We start from the raw sequence: 27,342 nt of genomic DNA, 5'->3' as shown, positions 1-27,342 counted from the left end.
CACATATGGGAGTTGATGCTTCCAGCTCCTCCCCCTTTCTCTCTCTCTGTCTCTCCTCTCTCTCTCTCCCTCTGTCTCTCCCTCTCCTCTCTAAAATGAATAATAATAAAAAAAATTAAAAAAAAATAATACAAAAAAAGATGTATAAGGCAGCATTAAAAAAAAGGTAAATGCATGTTCTTGTTTCCATCAATTGGTTATCAAACAAACAAGATTTTAAGTTAATAAAACTGGAACTGGAACTCATTTTATTTTTTGAAAAAGAATTCACTCCCGGGGGTCAGCGAGCATGAAAAAAAACTCACTACTCAAATGGTTAAAAACACTGTGGTCTCATGTCAGCCTGGGTGCCCCCCGGTCCACCTATTCCAGCTGAGCGCTTTGGTGGGCACAGGACCGGCCAGGGAGGAAGTGCGGCCCGGGTTTACGTCCACCACCTTTGGCAAGGTGGACGGCTGCCATGTGCCTGCCAGGACGGGCTGCCCTGTAACTGCTTCAGTGACACCTGTCTGCCACCCTGCGCCTCCTCCGGGCGCTTCGTATTCCCGGCCATTGTCGCTGGCTGTGCAAGTGGTCTGTGTGTTTGTTTAGATTCTCGGCCCTTTAAACCTGGTCTGGTTTTTCTCATCACGTGGTAACTGTGAATACCCACAGCCCTACCTTTCAGTGAGTGAGAGTCCCTAGTGTCAGATCCCAGCTCGGAGGACAGCAGAGGGACACACTGCTGCTGACTAGAGCCCATGTCAGGCAACCCCACAAGGAACAAAGCTCACTGCTCTGTGACCTCTGCGCTGCTGGTCCCAGAGAGGGCATGAGCTGCTTATGGGAGGTGTAGGGAAACCCTCAGAACAGTGACCAAATGAGATAACACTGCAGGGATGTGTGACAGGGCAAAAGAAATGAACAGAATGTTACTATCGGCTCATTATGATGGCTGGTGGTTCAGTGGATAGAGCAGTGCTGGTCAACCTGGTCTCTCCTGCCCACAAGTGGGCATTCCAGCTTTCATGGTAGGCGGTAGTGGAACAACCAAAGTATAAATAAAAAGATAGATTTAACTATAGTAAGTTGTTTTATAAAGATTTATTCTGCCAAACTTAGCGAAAATCTGACATAAAGTACTTGGTAATTATTGTTATATGCTTTAACATGCTGTAACTCTGCTTTATAATTTTATAAATTACTTCCCTACTTTATAAATCATTACTGTGGAACCAGTGGGAGGTTAGAAAATTTTCCTACTAACAGAGATACAAAAGTGAGCGGTAGGTATAAAAAGGTTGACTATCCCTGGGATAGAGCATCGGCTCGGCATTTGTAAGTCCTTGGTTCAGTATCTGTTCTGGCACACAGGAGAAGCAACCATCTGCTTCTCTCCCCCTCCCTCTCCCTCTTTTCTCCCTCTCCCTCTTATCTCCCTCTTCCCCTTCCACAGCCAGTGGCTCACTTTGAGTGTGGCCTCAGGCACTGAAGATGGCTCGGTTGGCCCAAGCACATTAGCCTCAGGTGCCAAAAATAGCTTGGTACTCCAGCATCAGCCCCAGATGGGGTTGCCAGGTGGATCCCAGTTGGGGCACATTCAAGTCTGTCTCACTATCTCCCCTCCTCTCAAATTAAAAACAACAACAACAAAAAACAAAGGATGGCTGGTTGGTCACCTGACTCCTGGACAGGAGCATTTAGACATCTCTGTGACTCTGTTTCCTCTCCAGGAAGAGCAACTTTATTTAGGGCACTGCCCCGAGCATGTCAGTCTGGCTCCCTGAAACACACATGAAGGTCTTCCCACGATCTGTGACGAGGTCCTAGCTGATGAGGGAATCGGCATGTGATAGCCAGTCCACCTGCACCAGGGCTAGATCTGGTCTGTTGCCTGTTGTCCTTAAAAGTCTGGGAATTAGGAATGGTTTTCCATTTTTATAGAATTGAAAACCCTAAGCGTGTTTAGGATTCATGGTATGTGAGGACACATGGTAATTACATGACATTCAGATTTCAGTGTCTGTAGGTTAAATTTTATTGGAATGTAAAACCACACTCATCCGTTTACAAGTCGTCTATGGCCGCTTTTTGCTGCTGTGGCAGGATTGAGGAGTAGCGCAACCTGCAAAGCCCAAACCATGTGCTCTCTAGTCCTTTATAGAAAACTTTGCCTGCCCTGTTCCCAGACTGTGCTGACAATTTATAGTAACAATAGCCTGCGAGTCATAAAGTGCTTTATATACAGTGTGTCCATAAAGTCATGGTGCACTTTTAACCGGTCACAGGAAAGCAACAAAAGACGATAGAAATGTGAAATCTGCACCAAATAAAAGGAAAACCCTCCCAGTTTCTGTAGGATGATGTGGCAGCATGTGCGCATGCGCAGATGATGATGTAACACCGTGTATACAGTGGAGCAGCCCACGGCCATGCCAGTTGAGATGTGGACGGTACAGAGGAAAGTTCAGTGTGTTCTGTGGCTCGCTAAATTAGAATCCGTGACCAAAGTGCAACGTGAATATCGGTGCGTTTATAACGAAGCACCACCACATAGGAATCACATTACTCGGTGGGATAAGCAGTTGAAGGAAACCAGCAGTTTGGTGGAGAAACACCGTTCTGGTAGGCCATCAGTCAGTGACGAGTCTGTAGAGCAGCGGTTCTCAACCTGTGGGTCGCGACCCCAGCGGGGGTCGAAGGATCAAAACAGAGGGGTCGCCTAAAGCCATTGGAAATACATATTTTATTTAAAAATGTATTGTATAATAAATGTGTATTTTCCGATGGCTTTAGGCGACCCCTGTGTTTTGGTCGTTCAACCCCCGCCGGGGTCGTGACCCACAGGCTGAGAACCGCTGCTGTAGAGGCTATACGGGAGCCCTAAAAAATCTGTGCGTGAGCCCACATCGAACTGCACTGAATAGGTATGAAACTGGGAGAGTTTTCCTTTTATTTGGTGCAGATTTCACATTTCTATTGACTTCTGTTGCTCTCCTGTGACCTGTCAAAAGAGCACCATGACTTTACGGACACACTGTATTTTGAAGCTTTGTTATTAGGGGCATATAAGTTTATAATTCTTATCTTCCTTCTGAATCAAACATTTGATTGTTAGCAGTTAGTGCTTTTTGCCTTAAAAGTTAACTTGGTTTAATATAGTTAAAATCAGAGTTCTTTCTCACATTTTGCCCTGAACCTTTCTGTATCCATATGTTTTGTATGTTTGTGTTGTAAACAGCATAGAGCTAGATTAAAAAAAAAATCAGATGGATGTTTTCTTGCAGGGAGCCCTTGTATATTTAGTGTAGTTAGCAGGATATTTAGATTTCTAAATTCTTTTTAATTTTATTTATTCATATCCCTTTACTCAAAACCCTTTGGACCGGATGCTGTTTGAAATTCAGAAATTTGGGGACGTTTTTCAGAAGGGTCACTTGGTGCATAATCTGTTTAATTGGTTTACATTGCCTATAATCAATGTAGCAAAGTCCTATAGAAAGCGGTGTGATTATTCACAGCGGAAAATTGAGGCCTCTAAGTAGCCTTCAACTTATGAAAAAGTATTTTATGTTTGGAGCTTTTTGGATTCCAGAATTATGGATAAGGGTCCAAATAAATAACATAACAATTAAAAAAATTATTTTTTTTTGTTTAACAAGAGGGAGAGACAGAGAGAGAGAGAGAGAGAGAGACAAGACAGGAAGCAAGAGAGATGAAAAGTATCAACTCACAGTTGCAGCACCTTAGTTGTTCATTGATTGCTTTCTCATGCGTGCCTTGACAGGAAGGTTTCAGCCAAGCCAGTGACCCCTTGGGAAGCCAGTGACCTTAGGCTTCAAGCCAGTGACCATGGGGTCATGTCTATGATCCTATACTGAAGCTGGCAACCCCATGCTCAAACCAGGTGAGCCTTCACTCAAGCCAGTGACCTTGGGGTTTTGAACCTAGATCTTAGTGTCCCGGGTTGATGCTCTATCTACTGCGCCACCACCTGGTCAGGCAAATAAATACAGGTAAATAAAAACTTTAAATACATGTCATTTTTCTTTATTGTACAATATTCGTAGGGTAATTTCTGGGTAGAGGGTGTTTATATTTTTAGTTTTGCTATGTGTGTCCATATTACCCCCCCCCAGGTGGGCTGTGCCATTTTATGATACTGATGTGTGAGAGTTGCTTCTGTGCAAACTCACTCATAAGATATACCAATAAGTATACGTATTTTTTTCTAGGTTTAACTTTTAAATGGCGAATAAAGTTTATTATATGTCCTAAATACTCTTTAAAAACATTTCGTAATAAAATCAACATTAAGAACTAGGGAGGTTTAACAAAGTGGACACAGAAGAAGCAAAAACAAGGTTTCCCTAGCGTTCAGAACACATTTAAAAAGAAAACCAGTTCTCAGAAGTCATTCACATTGCTGACTCCTCATTTGACCTCAGGAAGTGGACCCTTTGCACATTTCTTGAAAAGACAAAGAAGACAGGGCCCTGGCTGGGTGTCTCAGTGGATAGAGCTTCATGCCGCTGGTTCGATTTCACCAAGGCACAGACGAAAAGCAAAAAGTGTACAACTAAGTGGGACAAGGAGTTGCTGCTTCTCTTTCTTTCTCTCTCAAGTCAATGGGAAAATTAAATATATATATATATATATTTATAAAAAACAACAATACAGGGAAGTATGTAACAAATACAGGGCTGTGTTTGTTTGATGCGGTCTAGAGGTCAACAAATAGAACAAGGAGCATAAAGATAGCAAACCACCGTTTTGCCAAACTCGAGGAAATTAACTCAGAACTTGTGTTTCATCATGACAGCTCGACCCGCTTTTGTAATCCAGCCGCAGAACACGGAGGTGCTGGTTGGGGAGAGCGTCACCCTGGAGTGCAGCGCCACGGGCCACCCTCCGCCGAGGATCACCTGGACTAAGGGTGACCGGACACCGGTGCCTGCAGACCCGCGAGTGAGCATCACGCCCTCTGGTGGCCTGTACATTCAAAACGTAGTGCAGGAGGATGGCGGGGAGTACACGTGCTTCGCATCCAACAGCATCGACAGCATCCACGCCACGGCCTTCATCATCGTCCAGGGTGAGTCAGGGCATGTGGGGGGCCCTCTTCCTCTCACAGCCCTCCCCGTGGGCCCCCGCTGTGCCCTCCACCAGGCGCACAGAGGAACAGGGTCCTTTTGTCCCCGGGACCCCACTTCTATCTGCCGCCTGGCTCCAACCTGCAGTTGGGGCTTCAGGAGGACGGGGACTTTATTTTTCTGGCTGTCCCCCTCTGCCCCGGGAGCACGGGCATATGTAAGTCCTGGGGGACCGCGTGGATGTGTACGTGCCGATGAATCAGGAAGCCTCCCACGTCTTGGAGTCCCCTAGGGTAATTCTTAGGCACAGGAGGTCTGATTGTGCCTAGTGTTGGGATATGTGCTTTGCATGTATTTCTAAATTCCTTTATTGACTCTGATGAGTTGATTAGTTTTTAAGTAAATTCAGAAGTGGGACATTTATGGAAGCCTTAGGACAGTATTAGACACGCGAAAAGGTAGAAACTAGTCTTCCCCGACTGCTGTCTTCACCAGCTTTCCTGCCTGTCACCCCAGCGCTGGTGCTTGTTCTGCTCAGGTCCTTGTGGAGTTCTGTGGCCTGTGCTTTCTTGGTTGCGGTTGTTACTTTTATAAAAGTGGGATCACCTGAATACTCTAGGCTACCACATTTTTTTCACACGATAACAAACTAACTCCCACTACTGTGCCCAGTTGCTACTTGGTGACATTTTTAACCACCTGCAAGTTCTGACTTAGGTCGCAAGTTAGGTGAGTCTGAGTTGTCTCTGTGCTTGTAGCGTCACTGGTGTCAGATGCTGTCTTTCTGCCTCTCTCAGCGTGATGCCAAGAGACACCACCCGCCCTCTGCTTTCTTTGCACCTCCCTTACTTTCCACCCCCAGGTGTCTTCCTGACCTGCCCGCGGTTCCCGCATCCCACAGTGGGAGGACAGTGGCCAGCCCCAGTTTGTGTGGCATTCTTAGCAAAGCTGCCTCTTCAATGTCCTGCTCCCTGTATTTCCCCTTCCGGCAGCTCTTCCTCAGTTCACTGTGACCCCTAAGGACAGATCTGTCATCGAGGGTCAGACGGTTGACTTCCAGTGTGAGGCGAAGGGCTACCCACAGCCGGTCATCGCCTGGACAAAAGGAGGTACGATGCCGACTGGGTCTGCTGGCCCCATCACCATCTCCCTCCCTCAGGACACAGACTCCAAAACCAGCTCGGTCTTTCTCTGACTGCCTCCCCACCACCACCCCCTGTCTTCTGGGCAAGGCCAAGTGTTGGGTGAACCCGACAAGGCCCAGGTGCTGGGGAAGGACAGAGATGTCTGCTTGTCCTGGTCACAGGCCACCCCCCACACACATCGGAGACCTGTCCTTACTAAGAGAACTTGGGGTGGCCTTGTGCCCACGCCCATCTTCTCCCCAGTAGCTTGTCTTGCCTTTCATGGTCCCATAATGAGGACTTGAGTGAAATTGAATAACATATAAGATGAACTTTGTGGAAAACCGACAAGGGAATACTTTTTTTAAAACTTCCACTTTCGGTGAAATTCCCAGAGTTCAGCATGTCTTCGTCCTGTGTTGAGTGTTGATCACGGTAATTCTCAGGTGGGACCCCAGCCCTTTGTCTCCAGTTGGTGACTGGCAGCCTGGCTGGGAAAGCTAGGGTACGGGGCGGGGGGAGGGAGCTGACGCTGATGCTGGTGGACCTTCAGGGCCCTGTCCTGGACTCCAGGTGGGGTGACCTTGAGACCCAGCAAATGGCCTCCACTTCCATCCCTTCGTCCCCTGAGGAGTCTTTCCAGGGATTCTCTGGACCTCCCTGCTCTCTGGGAAGAGAGGCTCGGCCCCCACGGGAATGTGGGAGGACCCTCCTGGGGGTGTCCTTTGCCTTTAAGACTCCCCTGCCCTCTGCTCAGCTCTGTTTTATTACACGCAGCATGGGACCAGCCGCCTGAGTCCTCTGCCTTCCCGGCTCCTGCTTATGTGGTTTCTGTCTCTGCCCCCACCCTTGGGGACTTACATGGGGACAGGGAGCATGTTCTCTTTATCCCTGACTCAGCTGCTCACACCTCACAGCGTCACGTTGTGCAGATGAATAACGTGTCTGCAGCTGAAGGAGCCGTTTGCTGACCTGAGGGCCAGGCAATGACCCCGGGCCCTAATTGGGCAAAGACGAGTTTCTGTGACCATTACGTTTTCTCAGACGAAGTTCTGCCTGACCCTCCTGTAGCTGACTTCACACCTTGTGTCCCTGTGACTGACCAGTGCTTCCATGCCTTTCAGGGAGCCAGCTGTCAGTGGACAGGCGGCACCTGGTCCTGTCGTCAGGGACACTCAGGATCTCAGCCGTCGCTCTCCATGACCAGGGCCAGTACGAGTGCCAGGCCGTCAACATCATCGGGTCCCAGAGGGTCGTGGCGCACCTGATGGTCCAGCCCAGAGGTGGGCACGGCGGCTCTGCACTGTCAGGAAGCCAGGCCTCCTGCACCAGCATTCACGTCGCTGCGGACTACTTGGCCTTGCCCCTTCCTGTTTTCAATAACAGTCCCTTGTCCTTATATTCCCGAGGTGACCACGTCATAACTCATTACACTTTATCCTGTGATGATGTTTATTTTTTGATGATCCTTGTGCTGAACTCGGACTGGCTGAGACCAACTTCACAGAGAGGTCGCTGTGGAGATGCCTTTTCTGGGTCTCGGAAGCAGCACCAGTCTGAGGCTCGGACCGTGTCCTGGAAGCATGGCTCTGTCCCTGTGTGCCTCCCACCCCAGTGTTCTGTGGTCCCTGTAACACAGGACTTGGTCACCTCGTGTCTATAGAAAGACTCAGGGCAGAGTCTGCAGGTGCCAAGGCTGGCCTGGGCGCCTGGCTGGCCCTGGGCTTGCGGTTTGCCCATCAGTGCTGACTGGTCGGGACGCTGGGCGGCTGTTGGGTGAGAACATGTGGACGGCCCCGCCAGGCCCTTGCTCCCAGTGAACCACGCTCCCTTTCCACTCAGGCTCCTTCCCAGCCGTCCAGGTTTCAGGTCCTGGGGCCCAGGCCTCAGCAGACAGGTGCTCCTTCAGGCCTGCTGTCTCCTGGTGGGCGGGGACGTCTCGGTCCCTTCCAGCTCCTTGTCTGCGCAGCCACCACTGGGAGATCGACGGGCTGGGCGTTCTCGGTGCCCTGAGCCTGCCCTGACCGAGGGGGGCTGGGCTCTCCACGGTGGTCAGCTGGTCCCTTGCCTTGCAGTCACCCCAGTGTTCAGCAGCACTCCCAGCGACCAGACGGTGGAGGTGGGCACCAACGTGCAGCTCCCTTGCAGCTCTCAGGGGGAGCCTGAGCCCGCCATCACCTGGAACAAGGTACCCACTGCGGGCAACATGGTGCGCGGGCCGGGTGGTGGGACAGGTGGCTGGGTGGTGGTTGCTCAGAGTGGCTAATCAGTAGAGAAGGTTTCTTGTTGATTTATTTTCTGTTGTTTCTATAAAGCCCAATAAAAAAGTGCATAACAGAGTTCAAACCTGCAAACAGGTGTGTCAAACCTGATGCAAGGTGTGTCCCGAGGACAGGTGGCCTTGGCAGGAACCGTGTGTGTTCTGGGGCAGGTGGACACTCCGTCTTCTCTAGCCCCTCTCCTCGGAGGGGTGTTGCTTTCCCTCCCCGGGTGGCTCACAGGGCCCTCTCCCTCACTGGTGCCTGTGCCCTGCGCCTCCTTACCGTGGTCTCGTTCCATGGAGATTGCCTTTTGTCACCCCCATCCTGGAAAATTCCTAGAGCACGGCTTCTTTCTGGGTCTTTCCTGGGTCTCCGGCAGGCACATAGGAGAAGGTTATCCCGCTGGGTGAATCAGATTGTCTCCTCTTTCCAGTTATGCGTACATCTGAGCCCAGCCTCTCTGATGTTCCCATCTGACAGGCCCTGGTAAATGCACCCCCAACCCCAGAACCAACAACGCTGCTTCTTAGTCTCGTTTCTACTGTGACTTCTCTTCTGTTTTGCTCCAGGATGGGGTTCAGGTGACAGAAAGTGGGAAATTTCACATTAGCTCCGAAGGATTCTTGACCATCCATGATGTGGGGACCGCAGACGCCGGCCGCTACGAGTGTGTGGCCCGCAACACGATTGGGCAGGCCTCAGTCAGCATGGTGCTCAGCGTGAGCGGTAAGGCCCCAGGCCCACATTTCCTGTGGCCGGCAGACAGCCCGCCTGCACGGGCTCGAAAGCTGCAGGAGGAAGGCACCTAGGCCCCCAGAGCAAGCCCAGGCTCACAGGGGCTGTTAGTAGACAGCACTTCCACACCCCTAGTGCTCAGGGAGACCGCCGGAGCGTGCAAGGTCTGCGGCAGGGCCAGGCAGGCTCGGGGGCCCTGCTTGGCCCCAGACCCCGCCTGCGGCCATTGTGGTCGGCTCGCTCTTGCATGGAGCATCCCGACTCTTGGTTTCGGGGTGGGTTTAGCCGTCATGACCCCTTCACGTTCTATAGCGGCCACTTACAGCCAGCATTTGGCAAAAGTGTGGACGCGGTTCCTGCTTCACAGGAGGCCAGGCTCTTTCCCTGCTTCCTCTTGTGGGGTTCCCACGCCCATTCTTGGCCTGGGTGTGATGTCCTGAGTGTCTTTACATGAACCTCCAGCTAATCTCTGACCCAGGGGTCACAGGGCAATCATGATCTGGCATGAGCGGTTTCAAAAGATAAAAGGTTATTAGAGACGATGTCATTTTATTGAACAAACTCCAAATCCTGGAAAAAAATACTAAGTGAAAAAGAAAAAACTGTAGACAGGAAGCAATCAGTCCCTCAGGGTTATAAGTTGTGCCCTGTGTGCCTGTGCGTGTGTTTGTGCATGTGTGCACGCGTGTCTGCTTCGTGCATGTGAGTGTAACGGTCTCCGTGTAGTGACATTGCCGATGGCAGCGCGCGGTCCTGATAATGGAGGAGCTCAGTGCGAAGGGCTGAGCAGGCTGAAACCCAGGCACCAGGGCAGGTTTCGCCTTCAGTGAGACCAACAAACAGAACCTACCGGGAGCTAAACCATCTCATCAGCCACTCTGTGCCCAGCGGGCTGGCACCCAGCTTGGCCTGAGTTACTCACCTCCCTTATGTGGTCGGAGTTTGATATTACAGCTACATTTTCCTGTTCTGTTAGGGGGTTGTCATGTGATTTCAAAAAATGAAAAGTCTGCGATTTTCATACTGTTTGAAAACAGCCCCTAGTAGAGTTTAGCTTTGGTGTGAGAAACAGAAACACTTGGAGAAAAGTGTGCCTTCGGTCTCGATGATGTAGCGTCTAGACGCTGAGTAACTTGTCCAGTCCTTTCCGGGTAACGTGCAGCTTTGTTTTCCTAGTTCCTGACGTCAGTCGAAATGGGGATCCATTTGTAGCCACATCCATCGTGGAGGCGATCGCGACTGTCGACAGGGCCATCAACTCCACGCGGACACACTTGTTCGACAGGTACGGCGGCCCAGCAGACGGAGTCTGACCTTGTCTCTCTGCACACGGGGGCATTAGACAATGCTGACCATTCTGGTACGGGGTGTGACCTGTTTCATCACCTGAAGAAAAATTTTTAATTTACAAACCATAAACAAGGTTGGCATCAACTTTCTGGGGGTTAAGATAACAGGCATGTTCCTTCCAAGTAGAGACTGAACTACGAATCTCAGATGGAGCATTTCTTATAAATTGCACGTCCTGCTTTTGGCTTGTTACTAAACGACTTGGCAAAAACAAAAGTTTTCACAAGCCCTTAGTTCATGTTGGCAAACTGCACAGTGTTTTCTCTGCGTCTGACCTGAAGTAGAACGTCAGTGTTTCTCCACAGACCTAACTAACTGTTTGTTTTTAGTGTCTCTTGGTTTTGTTTGTCCTCTTGCCTTCCACTTGGGATGAGTAAGGTACGGTCACTCCCCCTAGAGCAGTAGCTACAGAAACATTCAATGGTGGTCTTATTTACAGTGCCTTCTGTCTCAGTGACTGTTCCCTTCTCCCCTGACTGCTGTTAGCCGTCCTCGCTCTCCCAACGACCTGCTGGCCTTATTCCGCTACCCGAGGGACCCCTACACCGTGGAGCAGGCTCGAGCCGGGGAGATATTTGAGCGCACACTGCAGCTGATCCAGGAGCATGTGCAGCACGGCCTCATGGTCGACCTCAATGGAACCAGTCAGTACCCGGGCCTCCTTCCTACACCCTCCCAGGGAGCGGGCATCACACACCCACTGCGGACATCCCCCTAGGGACAAGCTCCAGGATTCTTGTCCTGTGTGTCTTTGAAGGACACAGTTGGGCTGACAGTGTGGGTCCCACCTCAGGTCTGACAGGGACCCACTGGCATGAGTCGGTCATTGCCCACTGGCTTTGACCATCAGGTCTACCCGGACCAAGGAGGTTTGAGGGAAGACTTTGCAGGACAAAGCTGCGTAAGTGACTGTGTCCACACAGCTGTTAGAAAGGTGTGTGTGCCGGTCCAGCTTCTATGTCCCAGGCCAGGTGCTAATGGGTGTCATGGGGTGACTGCCACCATGTCACTATGCCCCTAGCATGTGGCACTACCTGTCAGTGACAGGTACCTGTGCTGGGCAGGAGTGCTGTGCTGTTAGAGACAGTGGGTGACCACAAGTAGCATCACTACACTAGCAGAGCCCACACACACTGCTGGGGGTGACTCGGTGACGTGGAATTCTCTGCATCCTGGCATCTGTGTTTTCTGCCCTGCCTTTGACGAACATCCTTTCCCACCAGGACAGAAATGTTATTCAGGAACTAAACATTATTCCTAAGTACAAGTGTGTAAGGTGAGAGGAACTATGGGGTCACGTCTCCTGTCTTGGGAGTGTGGTCACTGCTTGGAGCCGGTCCTTGGTCTTTGGGACCAATAGGTGCTCAGTGTCCCGGCGTGCGAGCTGTGTGTGTAGATGCCTCCTGCTTCTCCATTTGGAAGGTACTGGCCTCTCAGGGGCCAGGGTGGCTATGTCACTACAACTGCACTGTTGTGTATGGTAACCGCCAGCCTCAGCTAGGAGGTGCGCCACAGAGAAGCATCAGAACCCTTCCATCCTGCCCGCAGAGCCTCTATTGGGCACTCACTGCTTGTTGGGCACAGGGCTAGGCAGGTGGTGTCTGTGGAATGACCCAGGAAGGAGGGGACAGTGTAGGGACCAAGCATGAAGGCAGAGGTGACAGCCACTCATGACCTGGATGTAGGGGGAAGAGGAACTCCCCTCCATCTGGACACCCACACAGATGTGTCCTCAAGATGTTTACCTGTCGGCCTGGGTGTGATAGGTCATGTGGAGTGATTTTTCCCAGTAATAGTACCTTCCTGGCATTTTCTTGTCATGAACAGTCACTATATACGTTCCTTTATTCTTGGATACATGTTTGTCACATTTCAGTATCTTTAGCCATACTGGGTTGTCTATACTCGGAGGTAGTTTTTATTTCTCAAGGGAACTGGACTGAAGGAGGTGGCCTGAGTGGTCAGAGCCATCTGCAGCGTTCCGGGTGGACATCTCTTCTTGCAGACGTGTGTGCACCTGGGTCTGGTTCTGCAGCATGTACCGGGGAAGCTGCAGGAGGCTCTGGTTCCGAAGCCACAGAACCTGGCTGTTCTGTCTGTATCCACTATGGACATGGGCCGGCGCCTGCCCTCCACCTGGGCTCCCCCTGGTCCTCGCAGGGGGCCCGGCCCGGGAGACAGCGGAGGCACCCAGGTGCCGGGCCAGGCAACCTGTGGGCGGGGCGGCTTCAGCTGCCGTTCCAGATCGCGAGTGCTGAGCCTGCAGAGCAGCTGCAAGCAGAAGCAGACTTGCCTGTTCCGCTGCTGTGGCCCAGGGGTCACGCACTGGACACCCCGCGGTCAGGCCTGGAGCCCGCAGCAGAGCTCTCCGGTGCCAGTGCTGCTCTTGGCCTGGGTGGGACGCTCTTCCCCTCAAGTTCCTTGCTGCATCTGTGCAGGCACTTGGGATCCGACCCCGCAACAGGGATGACCCGTAACCGTCAGACGTGTGTGGAGCGGCTTAGAGCACAGGGGAGCGTGTGCGTGCCTGCGTACAGCCCTGCGTGTGTGCAACCTCACATACTGCTCTGCGTGCATTCGCCCCTGCATGCTTGCGTTCTTATGTACGACTGCATGCATGCGTCCTTCCGTACAGCCGTGTGCGTGCATTCTTACATACGACTGTGTGTGTGTGTGTGTTCCTACGAACTATGCATGTGTGCTCCCCTATGCCTATGTACTATGCGTGCGTGCCTCTGCGTATGGCCCTGCGTGCATACGCCCTTACATCAGTACGGCCGTGAGTGTCTCAGTTTATGCGTGCATGCATGTGGGTGTAGCTAGCCCACGGGCCTACAGCGTGCTGGGTCAAGGAGGCGGCGTGGCCTCTACGAGATGCCGGGAAGGAGGTTCCTGCAGGCACGGGTGGGCAGCACTGTAGCTCCCGAATCTGGCGCACCTGGCGTCCAGGGTGCCTGAGCTCGTCCGTGCCTTTCCTTGCAGGTTACCACTACAATGACCTGGTGTCCCCGCAGTACCTGAGCCTGATCGCCAACCTGTCGGGCTGCACGGCCCACCGGCGCGTCAACAACTGCTCCGACATGTGCTTCCACCAGAAGTACCGGACGCACGACGGCACCTGCAACAACCTACAGCACCCCATGTGGGGTGCCTCGCTGACCGCCTTCGAGCGCCTGCTGAAGTCCGTGTACGAGAACGGCTTCAACACGCCTCGGGGCGTGAACCCAGGCCGGCTGTACCATGGGCACCCGCTCCCCATGCCCCGCCTGGTGTCCACGACCCTGATCGGCACGGAGGCCATCACGCCAGACACGCAGTTCACCCACATGCTCATGCAGTGGGGCCAGTTTCTGGACCACGACCTGGACTCCACGGTGGTGGCGCTGAGCCAGGCGCGCTTCTCCGACGGGCAGCACTGCAGCTCTGTGTGCAGCAGTGACCCGCCCTGCTTCTCCCTTGCCATCCCGCCCAACGATCCACGCGTCCGCAACGGCGCACGCTGCATGTTCTTCGTGCGCTCCAGCCCCGTGTGCGGCAGCGGCATGACCTCCTTGCTCATGAATTCCGTGTACCCACGGGAGCAGATCAACCAGCTGACGTCCTACATCGATGCCTCCAACGTCTATGGGAGCTCAGAGCATGAGGCCCGCGCCGTGCGCGACCTGGCTAGCCACCGTGGGCTGCTGCGCCAGGGCATCGTGCAGCGCTCGGGGAAGCCGCTGCTGCCCTTCGCCACTGGGCCGCCCACCGAGTGCATGCGCGACGAGAGCGAGAGTCCCATTCCCTGCTTCCTGGCTGGCGACCACCGCGCCAACGAGCAGCTGGGCCTCACCAGCATGCACACGCTGTGGTTCCGCGAGCACAACCGCGTGGCCGCTGAGCTGCTGGCGCTGAACCCACACTGGGACGGCGACACCCTGTACCACGAGGCCCGGAAGGTCGTGGGCGCGCAGATGCAGCACATCACCTACCAGCACTGGCTCCCCAAGGTGCTGGGCGAGGTGGGCATGAAGATGCTAGGCGAGTACCGCGGCTATCAGCCGGGTGTCAACGCGGGCATCTTCAACGCCTTTGCCACGGCCGCCTTCCGCTTCGGCCACACGCTGATCAATCCGGTGCTCTACCGGCTGGACGAGAACTTCCAGCCCATTGCGCAGGGCCACGTGCCGCTCCACAAAGCCTTCTTCTCCCCGTTCCGCATCGTGAACGAGGGTGGCATCGACCCTCTGCTCAGGGGCCTGTTTGGTGTGGCCGGGAAGATGCGCGTGCCCTCGGAGCTGCTGAACACGGAGCTCACGGAGCGCCTTTTCTCCATGGCGCACACGGTGGCCCTGGACCTGGCGGCCATCAACATCCAGCGCGGCCGCGACCACGGCATCCCACCCTACCATGACTTCCGCGTCTACTGCAACCTGTCCTCCGCTCACACCTTCGAGGATCTGAGAAACGAGATCAAAACCCCTGAGATCCGGGAGAAACTTAGGCGGTGAGTTGGAACAAACCAGGGTTTTGTGTCTTGCTGGTAAACGGTCAGGTGGGCAAAGACAACCAAGCCAGGCGTGGAGGGTGCTGTTGTCCATGTGTTTGGGTGTCCGTTTGTGCAGCCGGGAGGTCAGAGAAGCCCTGGAGGGGGACACTGAGCAGGGGCCTGGGGTTGGCTTCTGTGGCTACACTAGTGTGGGGAAGAATTATTTTTAAAAAGAAAGTTTTTTTCTGAAGACTCACTGCAGATTTTTGGGGCTGTGCAAACTCACCCGGGAGTGAATTACTAAGTCTCCTGTGTGCTCTAGAGGAAAAATGACTTTTCGCTGGTGATTTATTGCAAGTTGGGAAGGAATGAACATTACGTTCTCCTGAGCGGAACGTGTCCTGGTGTTTGTCTCAACAGTGGTGTGAGGTTGCCAGCATTTGTCACTGCACTCTGCCCGAGCAGTGACTTTTTTTAGTCACAGTTTCACTTAGGATTTGGCTGAATCATCTGTTATTTATGTGTATAAATGTCCTTTGTTTTTGTCCAGACGGATGCCTATTATGTTCCTGTCATTTCTCTCATTTGACAAATTTATTTCAGAGCAGTTGGAGGAAACACGCTGTGGGGCTCAGGGTCCTGCACTCGGGCCTGCTGAGAGCCACCGGGTGCCCTGAGCAGGCAGAGTGGGGGAGGGGCTCCTTTTCCTTCTGGACAGTTCCTTGCTTGAATCTGGTGTCTGTAGCCCAGCTTGGTCCAGCGAGGCCAATCTGGTGGAGACCCTGGGAAACGTGGTGGAAGAAAGGAGGACCCCACCCCGAGCCCTTTGGGAAAGGCCCACGGGCAATTCCGAGAGACTACTCCAAGCCCTGCCCAGTAAGGGAAGCAGACAACTTGAAGGCCCTTTCTGACTCTTATTTCCACATTTCCATCTGAGCTAGAAGTTCAGCGTGGGTGTCCTTGAACTTAGAGACAACGAGCACAATTGCCTTTCCCTGAGGGAGGACGGAGTTCTGGTTTCAGCAATGTTGCCATGCTCTGCTTGGTGGCAGACAGCACTGGGGCCGAGCGGGCAGCCCTGTCAGCCCATCTGTCCGAGCCTGTGGCAGAGACATCACAGTGACCGGTGGGGGGAGGGGGGGTCCTAGGTCTGCTGGCGCTGCGCTTGGAGTAGCAGTTTAGATGTTCTTTGGATGTTAGGAGAGATCACATAAGACTGATTTGTAATATAAGTTGTCAGTTTTTTCCTCCTAATTCTGTATTTCTAAGGAATTGGAGACATCTGGTGGAAATGTTTGTTCTTGAACATTTAAACCTTGCTCTTAGTTTTTTATACTGATTCTGCTTAGTAAATGTCTTCTTTGTAGCAGATATATTTTCAACATATAGTAGCATTCCAGTAGTTCTTAAAGATGTGTTTTTAGCCATATGTAGTTTATTGTTCATATATAGTTATGAAAAAATGGCTTTGTAAAAATGATTATCTCTGAATAGTAATGAGAAGTGTGGCTTTCATTTTCTTCCTTATGTTTCCTTGTTATTTTTTAAGTTTATAACAAGTATGTGTGTGTTATACATGTATACAGGGTGGGGCAAAAGTGAGTTTACTGTTGTGAGTACACAAAACAGAGTCTATTCTTGTGTTATTGTTTATTAAGTCTGGTATTGTTTTTCAAACAACTTTAAACCTACTTTTCCCCACCATGTATATAAACAGAAAGTAATAGAAATTACTTAAAGCATAGTGGACTGTGCTTTAAAGAAATAAAGGCAGCTTTTTCTTTGTTACGTGAAGGGCTGAATGATGTAAGATAGTGATGAAGAAAAGGGACTTTTGTTCATAAATGCTGTGTGCTTTTCCAGATAAGCTTTGATAAGTAGAATTAAGGTCTTCGCATTTTCTTAGGTTGTACGGATCCCCCCTCAACATCGACCTGTTCCCTGCCCTCATGGTGGAGGACCTGGTGCCCGGCAGCCGCCTGGGACCCACCTTGATGTGCCTGCTCAGCACACAGTTCAGGCGCCTGCGAGACGGGGACAGGTGCGTCTGAGGGAAGCAGAGGGGAGGCGGAGGCAGCGGAGGGGGAAGCAGCCCTTCAGGGAGCCTTTCTGGGAACTCGGGAGCGAGGAGCTCTGTGTGGCGGCCCTGTGTCCACGCTCAGTGCTGAGAGGGAGGCATCGGCCTCACACTGGGGCTGGTTGTCACCGCTCCCCACTGTGGGGCTGCCTGTCACCACGGCATCAGGACCATCACCGATTCCGGGCGCTCTTAGGCCCTGTCTCCAGTTGAGTTTCTGTTCCTGGAAGTGGACAGTCTGCCTGGCAGAGCCAGGCTGGAGTTAGAGCAGCTGGGACTTCCAGCGGGACGGACAGGTTTCGTTTTGTGTGATGTGGTCAGATTAGTTTCACCAGGTGGGAGGCGGTCCCCTCCTGTCCCTGAGCTGTCCTGCTGGGGCCGCGGGCTGAGGGCCTCGTGACACGCTGAGATGGCCTGGGCCGCTTCTCCGGCCTCTGCGTTTCCCCTCAGGATTGTTTTTGTTCGAGTGAGAAGTGTGAGCCCTGCTCTGCCTCCTCCTCAGTGGCGCCGGCAGTGTTGGGAACCGAGGTGGAGGACGTTGACTCTCTCTCCGGGTCCCCTCTGATCTGGTTCTCTCCCGGGAGCACAGGCTCTGGTATGAAAACCCTGGAGTGTTCTCCCCGGCCCAGCTGACTCAGATCAAGCAGGCATCCCTGGCCAGGATCCTATGTGACAATTCCGACAACGTCACGCGTGTGCAGAGGGACGTGTTCCGAGTGGCGGAGTTCCCCCATGGCTACGGCAGCTGTGAGGACATCCCCCGGGTGGACCTGCGCGTGTGGCAGGACTGCTGTGAAGGTACTTTCCCCGAGACCTCGCGTCCGTGCTGTGGTCTGTCGCCTCCCTCGCTGCCGAGACGAGCCCGGTGGTTTTGGGGCAGGGATGGCAGACACAACACAGGTGACCGTCGGGCCCTGTTAGGTCAGGGGGTGTCCAGACTTAAGAATCCTGGGGGACCTAAAAGTGTCCTGATGGAGAATTTTCAGTGACGGGGGAAATGTTTGTAGAGCTAATGTTCTAAGCAGAATAGACAAAGCTCTAGTAAGCCATGCTGCTAGTTTCTGAGCTTGAGGCCTTGTGTGTAGGTAGCCTCATGCCTACGTTCACGCATGACAGAGAAACACTGGAGAAGCACAGCAGACACCACTCTTGGACTTTAAAGATGTGGCTGCATCCCCAAAGTCCATCATGACGTTCCCAAGCAGAGGGAGGTGTCAGGGCCCTGCAGGAACGAGGTGGGCTAGTCTGGAGCTGGAAGCCTCAAGGAGGTGAGATGGGGCTACCAGTGTGGCTGGAACGACTGGCCTGTCCACACTGCCCACGGGGCCGCTGGCCCCTTACTGTGGCTCCTGCTTTCATTCCAACGTCCCCGCTGATGGGGAGCCACAACCTTTATCTTCTGATGTGACGGTGACTTTGGCTTTATTCAAACTATGATCGGAGACCTGTGTCGTACTGAGCCTGGGGACCTTCAGGACCCGTGCGTGTCACCCCACTCTTCTGTGGTGAGGACAGGGGCACAACAGTGGGTGACCAAGAGGGCCACACAGCCTGGGTGCTGCTGAAGGATGGGACCCGGGCCCTGACCCCATGGCCTCGCCAGTGCCCTCTGCACATGGAGGCGCAGGTGGACACTGAGCTCAGAGTCCCGGGGAGCACGGCGGCAGCAGGAGCCGCCGCCGCCGCCTCTCCTCCTCCTCCTGGTCCTCCTTTCTCCCCCTCCCCCCTCCCCCTCTCCCTCCCCTCCCCCTCCCTGCAGAAAATGGTCTCATAGCAGCATTACCTGGCTGCTGTTTCCACTAGCATTGAAATCCGAGTTGGTAGTTCAGAGCTGTTTTTAACATCTGTGTATGTTTGTGCATGTGCAGTCTGGTTCCTTGTCTCCCTCCATCTGTGCCTTCTCTCTGCGTGTATGTGTGTGTGGGGTGGGCCAGAGCAAGTTAATTACAATAGCAGTAATAAATGCTAATACAAGAATGAACTGTCTCTTATAGGTTTACAGTTGTGAGCATGCAAAACAGTTTATTCTTTAATTTGTGTTTATTACCCATGTTATTTTTTATTATAATTGAGCTCTTTTGGCCCCACCCCTATATGTATACATATAACGTAAACATGCACATAGCAGCCATGATGTGCAGGACTGTGGGAGAATCCGCATAGAAGGGAGCTAGCTCAGGTCCAACACACCCCGTTCCCACAAGTGTTCACATTCTCCTCATCTCATCTGTTGAGAATTTGTATTTTGTTTTAGGTTTTTAGATACTCTTTCGCCTATTTATCCGGCTCCAGTGCATTCCCACAGGTGGGGCTGGGAGTTTGATTCCTGAGCCTGCAGAAAGTTATCCTCTCTGAAAAACTGTTAGGAAAGTCAGTTCTAGATACAGAAACTCCATTTTCTGAGAACATTTCCAGGTTCCCGTTAGCAGGTCAGGAAGCAGTGGGGCCAGGCTCTCTGTCCTGCTCAGAAAACCCAGGGTACTTAGACCAGACCTGCACCAGGCTCCGCCCCTGCTGCATTGGGAGTGTTTGCACTGCCCGCTGACCACGAGGGTGGAGCTCCCTCCTGAAACAGTGCTGAGGGGACTGAGAGGCGTCCTGTGGGCTTTGCCCCCGAATCCTTTCTGCAATCCACCCCGCAGAAGTAATCACGGGGACCGCATATGAACCACTGTTTATTTTTTAATTCAACTTTTATAAAAGCTCCATTTAAAAGCAAACTTTCCTGCCTGACCAGGTGGTGGTGCAGTGGATAGAGCGTCGACCTGTGACGCTGAGGATCCAGGTTCGAATCCCCGAGGTTGCCAGCTTGAGCATGGATTCACCAGCTTGAGCACGGGGTCGTCGTCTTGAGCGTGGGATCATAGACATGAGCCCGGGGTCACTGGCTTGAGCCCAGAGGTCACTGGCTTGAGCAAGGGGTCACTGGCTCAGCTGGAGCCCCCTGGTCAAGGCACATATGAGAAGTAATCAATGAACAGCTAAGGTGCCTCAACAAAAAATTGATGCTTCTCATCTTTCTCCCTTCCCGCCTGTCTCAGTCTCTGTCTCTCTCACTAAAATAAATAAGTAAAAGCAAACCTTCCTGAGCTGCGCTCTCACGTCAGTGTTTTTGGTCGTCACACGATCTCCACACACAGAGAAGCCTCAGGCTGGGCGGACGCAGACTCTTCCATTGACCAGAGGTAGACTCACAGCTTCTCTGTGGGGTTTGACAGGTCATAGGGAAGGTCAAGTGCACACATTCACACACGTGCAGACATGCACTTGCACATGTGCACAATTCTGAAACAATTGCAATATTGAAGTACTACAAAGCATGTCTGCACATCACTCAGATTCATCAGTCATGGGGTTTACCTCATGCTCCGTGTCCCTGTTCTCTCATGTGTGTTCACGTGTCAGCGTGTCTGTGTGTTTGTGTAAAGACTACGTTCTTTTCTGAAGTAGTTGTGGGAGCTGCAGACGTCCCACTCGGTAATTCCCTTAACGTTGTTCAAGACCAAAGTGGGGAGATCCTGCGTGGGCAAAGCTGTCCTGATGTCCAGGGTCACGGGCTCCCCTGCAGCCCATGCGTCACTGAACTCACAACAGTGCCCCCTCTGTCCTCCCATCGATCAGTTCTGCGGACCCCCCGCCAGGCCCCACCCAGCACAGGCCTGACACTCTCTGACAAGCAGGGTGTCAACTGGCCTCAGTCAAGAGGCCCTTGATGCCAGCCTATCCTGCTGCTGGTGACACTGACTGGGACTTCATAATGAGAATGTGACATCTGTGTGCCACGCCCTGAGGGCGTGGCTTTGGAATGAAAGGACGTCTGGGTTGGGAGGACGAACGTGTCTCTTCTTTCAACATGAGCGCTGCCCCGCCAGTGAGACCAGGCGGCAGGGCTATAGCCCGTGCATCCTCTTTCCCACGAGTGAGTGAGGGAGGGACTTGGGGCGTCCTGCTTGCACAGGATGTCCTGGTACCCGGGGTCCGGCGAGTTGACACCGAGCGTGTAACCGTGGGTGGGACCTGTGCCATCGCCCAGCCGTAGCCTGTGGGCAGCTTCTGAGAGTCACGCGGCTGGAAGAGCTGCCCGTGGCTTGTCATTCAGGGGGGCCAGCCCTCTGAGAGGGTGGAGCACAATTGTCCGCTCCACCCGCCCTGTGCAGCTTCCCCTTCCCCTCCAGCCCACAGGGTCAGAACTGGAGCAGGGCCCTGTGTGGCCCTAGCCCTTTTGCTGCCCAGGCTTGTCCCGGGCTCTGACCTGGTGGCTGATGTGGGCACAGCGTGAAATGGGACTGCTTGTGGGTGCACTGAGCATAGGCCCAGCCCTGGGGGACAGAGACATCCCGGGTGTGAGCGTGCTGGGCCGAGACTCTGAGCGTGGTGGTGGGGACCAGAGCAGGGCAGGACATGCCGTGTGCAAGCGAGGGGACCATCAAGGTCAGGAGGCAAAGGCCTGGCTCCTGAAACGGCGTCCAGGCACCAGCTTCCCCATGGAGGGCAGCACACATGCAGAGGGCTCCTTGGTCTCCACCAGCCATGGAGCATCACGACTCATCACAGGCATGCCAGGAAGACTTGCTGTTTGCTGGGAGGTGCGTGGCTTCTGCGTGGTCGTGGCGGCTGACATGTCCCTTCACGTTCTCGCAGACTGCAGGACCAGGGGCCAGTTCAGCGCATTCTCATATCATTTCCGAGGCAGGCGGTCCCTCGAGTTCAGCTACCAGGAGGATGAGCCGGCCACGCGGGCAGGGCTTGGGGAGACACACAGGTATACTGTCCCCGATGGTTGGGTATCTGCTACAGGTTGGTCCCAGGGTGGGAAGGACGTGCCGTTGGCTGCTGCGCAGTCTTGGTCCCTGTGCGGACACAGGCTCAGCATCCTGAGGTGTGAGCGTGAGCGGGGAGGCCAGTTGTGACGTGCTGAGGGGTGTCTGCTCCCGCCCCCCCTGCAGTGTCGGGAAACACAGCAGACATCCCAGGAATGCCACGTCTACCGCCTACGAGCACCCGCAGGTCCCAGGGACAAGTGACTTCAGGGACTTTGTTCTGGAAATACAGGAGACCATCACGGACCTCAGGAAACAGGTACGGCACCCCAAGGCTCTGTCCCTGGCATAGCACACATACGTCCATACGTAAGGACTTGTGTCTGTGTGACCACAGAGATGTAACGTGTCTTACTGTACAGCACCCCAAGGCTCTGTCCCTGGCGTAGTCCACACACGTCCATACGTAAGGGCGGACTTGCTTCTGTGTGACCACAGAGATGTAACGTGTCTTACAGGGGATGCAGGGGACGTCTGCTTGTCTGCTTGCTCTTCTCCTGGCTTGTCTTAAATTGGGCCATGCTGTGGCCCTCAGTTTCCTGGTGATGAGGACCCTCAGCCAGAAGGCCGAGCGGCCACGCAGACCGCAGTGTGAACAGGCCTGGGCATGAGGCCACAAGGGAGACCAGACCTCAGTCCTGCTCTACAGCTGCCTCCTTGGTCCCTTGGGAGGCCCGGAGGTATTCTGAGGTCAGCCCATCTGGCTGTGGGACAGAGCACCAATGGCTGGAGTCTGAGTTGAAGGACCAGGTGTTTCCCAGGCGCCTCACTGAGGGTCTGAAGGGTTTTGTAATAGGGAAAAAAAAAAAACCAATAATTTTTCCCTCCCCCAGCCCAAAGCGCTAACAAACGTCTTATAGGCCTCTCCCAGCGGGGCTCATACAGCAGGAAAAAGGGCCCATCAGCTGGAACCAGGGAGACAGACTGGGGCTGAGAGGGGCCAGGGCGCCCTGGAGCCCGCCCGGGGAGGGGAGGCGGGGTCCCGAACTCCGTGCCCGGGCTTGATGACCTCTCTGCCATCGCAAGGCAGTCACAGTCCTCACTCCTTACACCTGGTTCAGAGCAGTGGCCCAGCAGGTTCCCAGAACAGAGTTCCCACATGCTCTGGGAACTCGCAGCTGCTCTCTGACCCCTGCCGCTGGGGCGGGGCGGGGCAGGGTTGGGGGCATGGGCAGGGCTCCATTGCCTCCAGCTTTGGTTCAGTTCATGCTGGTCCTCTGCCAGGCCAGTGGGTCTGAGTTCTGGCTCTGTGGCTTTCATGGGCAGGGCACAGCCAGCAGCAGCGAGGGCACTTCCCACCCCCAGGGCCTGTGCTGTGCCAGGGCCTGCAGCTCCTGGGGCCCTCTCTCCTTTACAAGGGGGAAGTGACGTCGAGTTTTTGCAGTCCTGTGGCCACAGCCTCAGTGACCAGACACAGAAGTGGCTTCAGGTTGCTGCGTCCAAGACTTTCCCAGAACGGGTGACGGATGCCGTGCGATAGCTATTCTAGGCGTGGGATCGAGGCGGTGTGACCCCGGGTGGGGTGGCCAGTGCGCACACAGGATAATCTGGCCCTGGGAGGTGGTGGCAGGCAGTGACCCCGTGGGTACAGGAGGTCTGAGTGTGGGATCTGTCCGTGGCCACTCCTGCCCTCCATCAGTGTGCCACCTTGCTCCTGGTCACAGGCCTCTCAGGTGGTCAGGTGGGTGACAACGTCTGATGCATTAGGGGCCCTCCAGGCCTCCTCTGTGGTCACTTGAGGTTTGGTTCCTATGACAGCAAACCTAGTGGCAGCGGTTTTGAGGAGGAAGTTTACTTTCTTCTCAGGAGGCTGGAAGGAGACAGACCGGGCTGCGTGACACCTCACATGCCAAGCCGAGAGTCTCCAGCCACTGTCACCTGGTGGGGGGACTGAGGAAGGGGCTCCCCTCAGGAAATCCTGCTGTTGGGAATGGCAGCTGGTTGCATCCCACCTTCCTTTGAAAGTCCGGGGAAGGGGTTTCTGTCGTTCGGGAGGCTCTGCTCAGTGCTGTGAGCACGTCTCTTCCTTCTCACTGCCTGCTGGCCTTACGTCAGGGTGAGGGCGCTTTTGACCTGGGGTGAGGCTTCAGCTCAAGCGGCTGTCAGCTAGCGAATGAGCAGCTTTGAGCTTCTCTAAAGTCCTCAAGGCGTTTGTCTGCGCCCAGCTCATCATGGGCACCGGCTCTCATGGAGGCAAGCTCAGGCCAGGACCAAGCCACGTAGACAGACCATGGCTGTGTTGGCTCCACAGATAAAGAAACTTGAGTCTCGGCTCAACTCGGCCGAGTGCACTGACGCAGATGGCGAGCCCCATGCGGATGGCGCCCGGTGGAGACGGGATGTGTGCACCCTCTGTGAATGCCGCGTGAGTATAGCCTTGTCCCAGGACCCAGCTCAGACTCAGCTGCAGAGCCCTGAGCTCCCAGGCAGCTGGTCAAGTGGTCAACAATGCTCCGCTCACTGGTGGGGTCTCCTGCCTCCTCCCTGGGGGGCGCACGCTCTTCCCTGGCTGTTGTCAGGGTTGACCTGCCTATCCTGGGCCCTGGCCAGCCACAGGTGTTCACACCTGCAGGGAGGGCTGATCCTGCCAGGCAGCTCTGGGTCTCGGGAAAAAGTGGACATAGATGCTGCTGGTCCCTAGTGATGTGGGGTCTGGCTGCAGCCCGGCTGAGCAGGAAGCTCAGGGCAGAGCGTTAGGGGACAGGATGGGACCAGAGAGGTTAGACCCTGCACAGGGTTGGACCACAGGGGAGAAGTGGAGGTGATGCACGGGGTCCTCCGGGAACTGACTGGCCTGGTGCTGCCCATCTCCCTGCAGGACGGGCAGATCACCTGCTTCGTGGAAGCTTGCCAGCCAGCCGACTGCCCCGAACCTGTGAGAGTCGAGGGAGCCTGTTGTGCGTTCTGCCTGCAGGACACCCCAAGGCAGCGGCCTTAGGCCCTCAGTACTCCTCAGAGCCCCTCCAAGCGTCCCTGAGGTTGCCGGCCGGAACAAAGAGTGCAGGCCGGAGACAAGGACTTGGCACCTCATGGCCCTGTCGCCGGATGTCTCAGAAACAGTGCAGGGGCTCGGACGGGACGGGAGTGCTCCCCGAGTGGGAGACCTCGCCACAGACACGTGGGCGGGAGCAGACACGAGTCCTAACTTCATGTTAGATTCTCAGGTTTTTATTTAATTTTTTTAAATGAGAAATTGGTGCTACTATTAAATTGCACAGTTAAATCATTTGGGCTCCTAAAGTGATTTCCCCCGATGCCACCATTTCTTCTCAACTGAAAGAAATTTACCCTGCTCGGCCCAACATGAAGAGCATGCAGACCAGCGCCCGGAGTCCCGCGTTTGAAGAGGACGTCGGTGTCTGGCACACAGAACAGTCTGTCGTCGGCGTGTCCTGGTGGCACCGGCTCCGGTGCCCCTACCCCGGGCTATGCCGGGTCCTCTGCCCGCCCACGTGCACCAGCAGCTGCTCACGGAACAGGCTCCCGCCTGGCGCCGGCACACCTGCGACCTCTGCTCCCTTCCCATGTGGCTGAGGTCATCAAGCCCCGGTGAGCAACAGGTGCGTTCGCTGACCTGTGGCCCCGCTGAGGACCAGCTGCGAGCCTCCCCACGCAGCGGCACAGCCGTGCTTATGCCGTGGACTGTTCCCAGCCGAGCGCGTGGAAGGATCCACGCTTGGGCTCTGTCCACGGGCCAAGTGCGCACGAGGGGAACCTCCTGACTCCAGGTTGCGTGAGGGCTTTCCAGAAACAGCTCCCGAACCACCTCTGCGTCTACACGAGTGTGGCGTCTCGTGAACCAGCCCACATGCCCGGCCTTTGGTGTGGCTGGAAATTGCTTCCACTGTTCAGTGAAAAGCAACGATCATACCTCAGGGTCACGCTCAGCGTTTAATTGACCAGAACCCCTCCCGCCTCGTTGCACGTTCAGAGTGGTCTGTGTCCTGAGACGCGTGTCGCTGACCGTGCGCATCCAATTCCACAGACATCTGCTTGAGTGCCCACCACGGGCTGGACACTGACCAGACGCAAGCGAGGCCTGCCTGCCCCCTCCTGAGCGGCGGCAGTGGGGCAGGCAGCTTCCGCACATGGTAGGGGAAGGGCACATTCACAGTGGGTGTCGCTGGGAAGAGTGGCGGCAGGTCTAGATGTCCAGCAAGTGGGAGGCAGTGTCAAAGCCTGGTCTGATCCAGTGTGGGGACCCCAGTTCTGTGTACACGGGCTGCCGCGTCTCCGGGAGGTAGTGTGAAAGTCCTTGCCGTAACCACAGTTACAGTGCATTTAAACATGGTCAGCTGGACCTCTTAGCCCCACGTCACTGAGGGATGGGCCGTGTTTCAGGGCACATGGGACTTCTTTTGAAATATGGAGTCCAACTAGATGTGTTGGGACAGTTCCTGAAAATGGGAAATAGGAGACTTGGTGTAAAAGCCTGATGGTTCTGTACGTTGCTTCGGGGTTCAGCGCAGCAGAGCCCACTTCTTCGAGTGTGCTTGTGTCTGCAGGTGCCCTGGGGACATGCACATGGGGATGGCGCGGGCAAGTGTCCAAGGGGCACGTCCAGTACAGTCTGCAGCTGCCGGACGAGGGGCGGTCTCGTGGGGGGGGGCGCGTGGGCAGTGGGCGGCCCAGTGGCACTGGGGGGGGTGTGTGGAGGGGGTCCATGTTGGCAGTGGAGTGTACATGTTCATTTACCTTCCTGACTGTCACAGCAAGTGCTTCTTGTAATCAGTACGTTACCAAAGAGATGTTTGCACTATGTAATGATGCCTTTCAGTTCGAATAAACGGCCGTGTTTTCGGATGGAGAGTGAGTGGTGTTTTTCTTTCCCACAGCCCATCCTGGGGGCTGCGTTTTCAGGGCACTTGATATTTAGGGAGAAAATGTACTTTCTGCTGATTTGCACAAACTGAGTTTTACATGACACTGTTTTTTGATTCAGCATTTTCCTACCCAGCTGTAGCCAGGAGACCTGGTGTAAAGCCATGGCCACCATCACAGCCGCCTGGCCCATGCAGGTTCGCATTTGATTCGAACAGACGGTAATGAAACAACAGAGCCAAAACTGGTGGGCCATTAGCTTTAATCCTAGCTTGTACCCGGTGGGCAAGAAATACACACAGTGGAAAAAGACTTCCCTTTCCATTCAGGGCTCCCAAAGCCACTGACTTATCCAAGTTTCCTAGAATCAAAGGTTTTTACCTCACCAGCTTTATTCACCTCTGTTCCCCTTCTCCTTCAGCACTCTGCCATCTTGGCTGCTTCTCTCCTTCACGTGGCCTTTCTCTGCTCTCCTCTAGCATGGGCTCTTCTGCGCCAATTTATAGTGTAGAAATCAAAACCTTTAATCCAATATACAAGGAAGTCTCTGATACAAAGTCACTTATCTGAGACATAATGGGATTCCTCATGAGAGTATACCACCCCACATCATG

At 54.0% G+C, this 27,342-nt stretch overlaps 1 protein-coding gene across 1 annotated transcript in view; it reads left to right on the top strand.

Moving 5' to 3' along the window:
- Window positions 1-26,495, top strand: part of PXDN (peroxidasin) — a 67,697-nt gene extending 41,202 nt beyond the window's left edge. The window contains exons 10-23 of the mRNA XM_066237382.1: window positions 4,802-5,074; window positions 6,065-6,181; window positions 7,321-7,479; window positions 8,272-8,384; window positions 9,027-9,183; window positions 10,369-10,477; window positions 11,029-11,186; window positions 13,525-15,028; window positions 16,917-17,051; window positions 17,677-17,885; window positions 21,729-21,849; window positions 22,034-22,166; window positions 24,159-24,272; window positions 24,726-26,495. Of these exons, the coding sequence (XP_066093479.1) occupies window positions 4,802-5,074; window positions 6,065-6,181; window positions 7,321-7,479; window positions 8,272-8,384; window positions 9,027-9,183; window positions 10,369-10,477; window positions 11,029-11,186; window positions 13,525-15,028; window positions 16,917-17,051; window positions 17,677-17,885; window positions 21,729-21,849; window positions 22,034-22,166; window positions 24,159-24,272; window positions 24,726-24,845 (3,422 nt within the window). The 3' untranslated portion in view covers window positions 24,846-26,495. The remainder of the gene's footprint in view (window positions 1-4,801; window positions 5,075-6,064; window positions 6,182-7,320; window positions 7,480-8,271; window positions 8,385-9,026; window positions 9,184-10,368; window positions 10,478-11,028; window positions 11,187-13,524; window positions 15,029-16,916; window positions 17,052-17,676; window positions 17,886-21,728; window positions 21,850-22,033; window positions 22,167-24,158; window positions 24,273-24,725) is intronic.
- Window positions 26,496-27,342: the final 847 nt, after the last annotated feature.

The sequence above is a fragment of the Saccopteryx bilineata genome, chromosome 6 (genome assembly GCF_036850765.1).
Source record: "Saccopteryx bilineata isolate mSacBil1 chromosome 6, mSacBil1_pri_phased_curated, whole genome shotgun sequence".
Taxonomy (NCBI): Eukaryota; Metazoa; Chordata; class Mammalia; order Chiroptera; family Emballonuridae; genus Saccopteryx; species Saccopteryx bilineata.
Note: the sequence above shows the minus strand (reverse complement) of the source record. Positions and strands in the feature narration are given on the sequence as shown.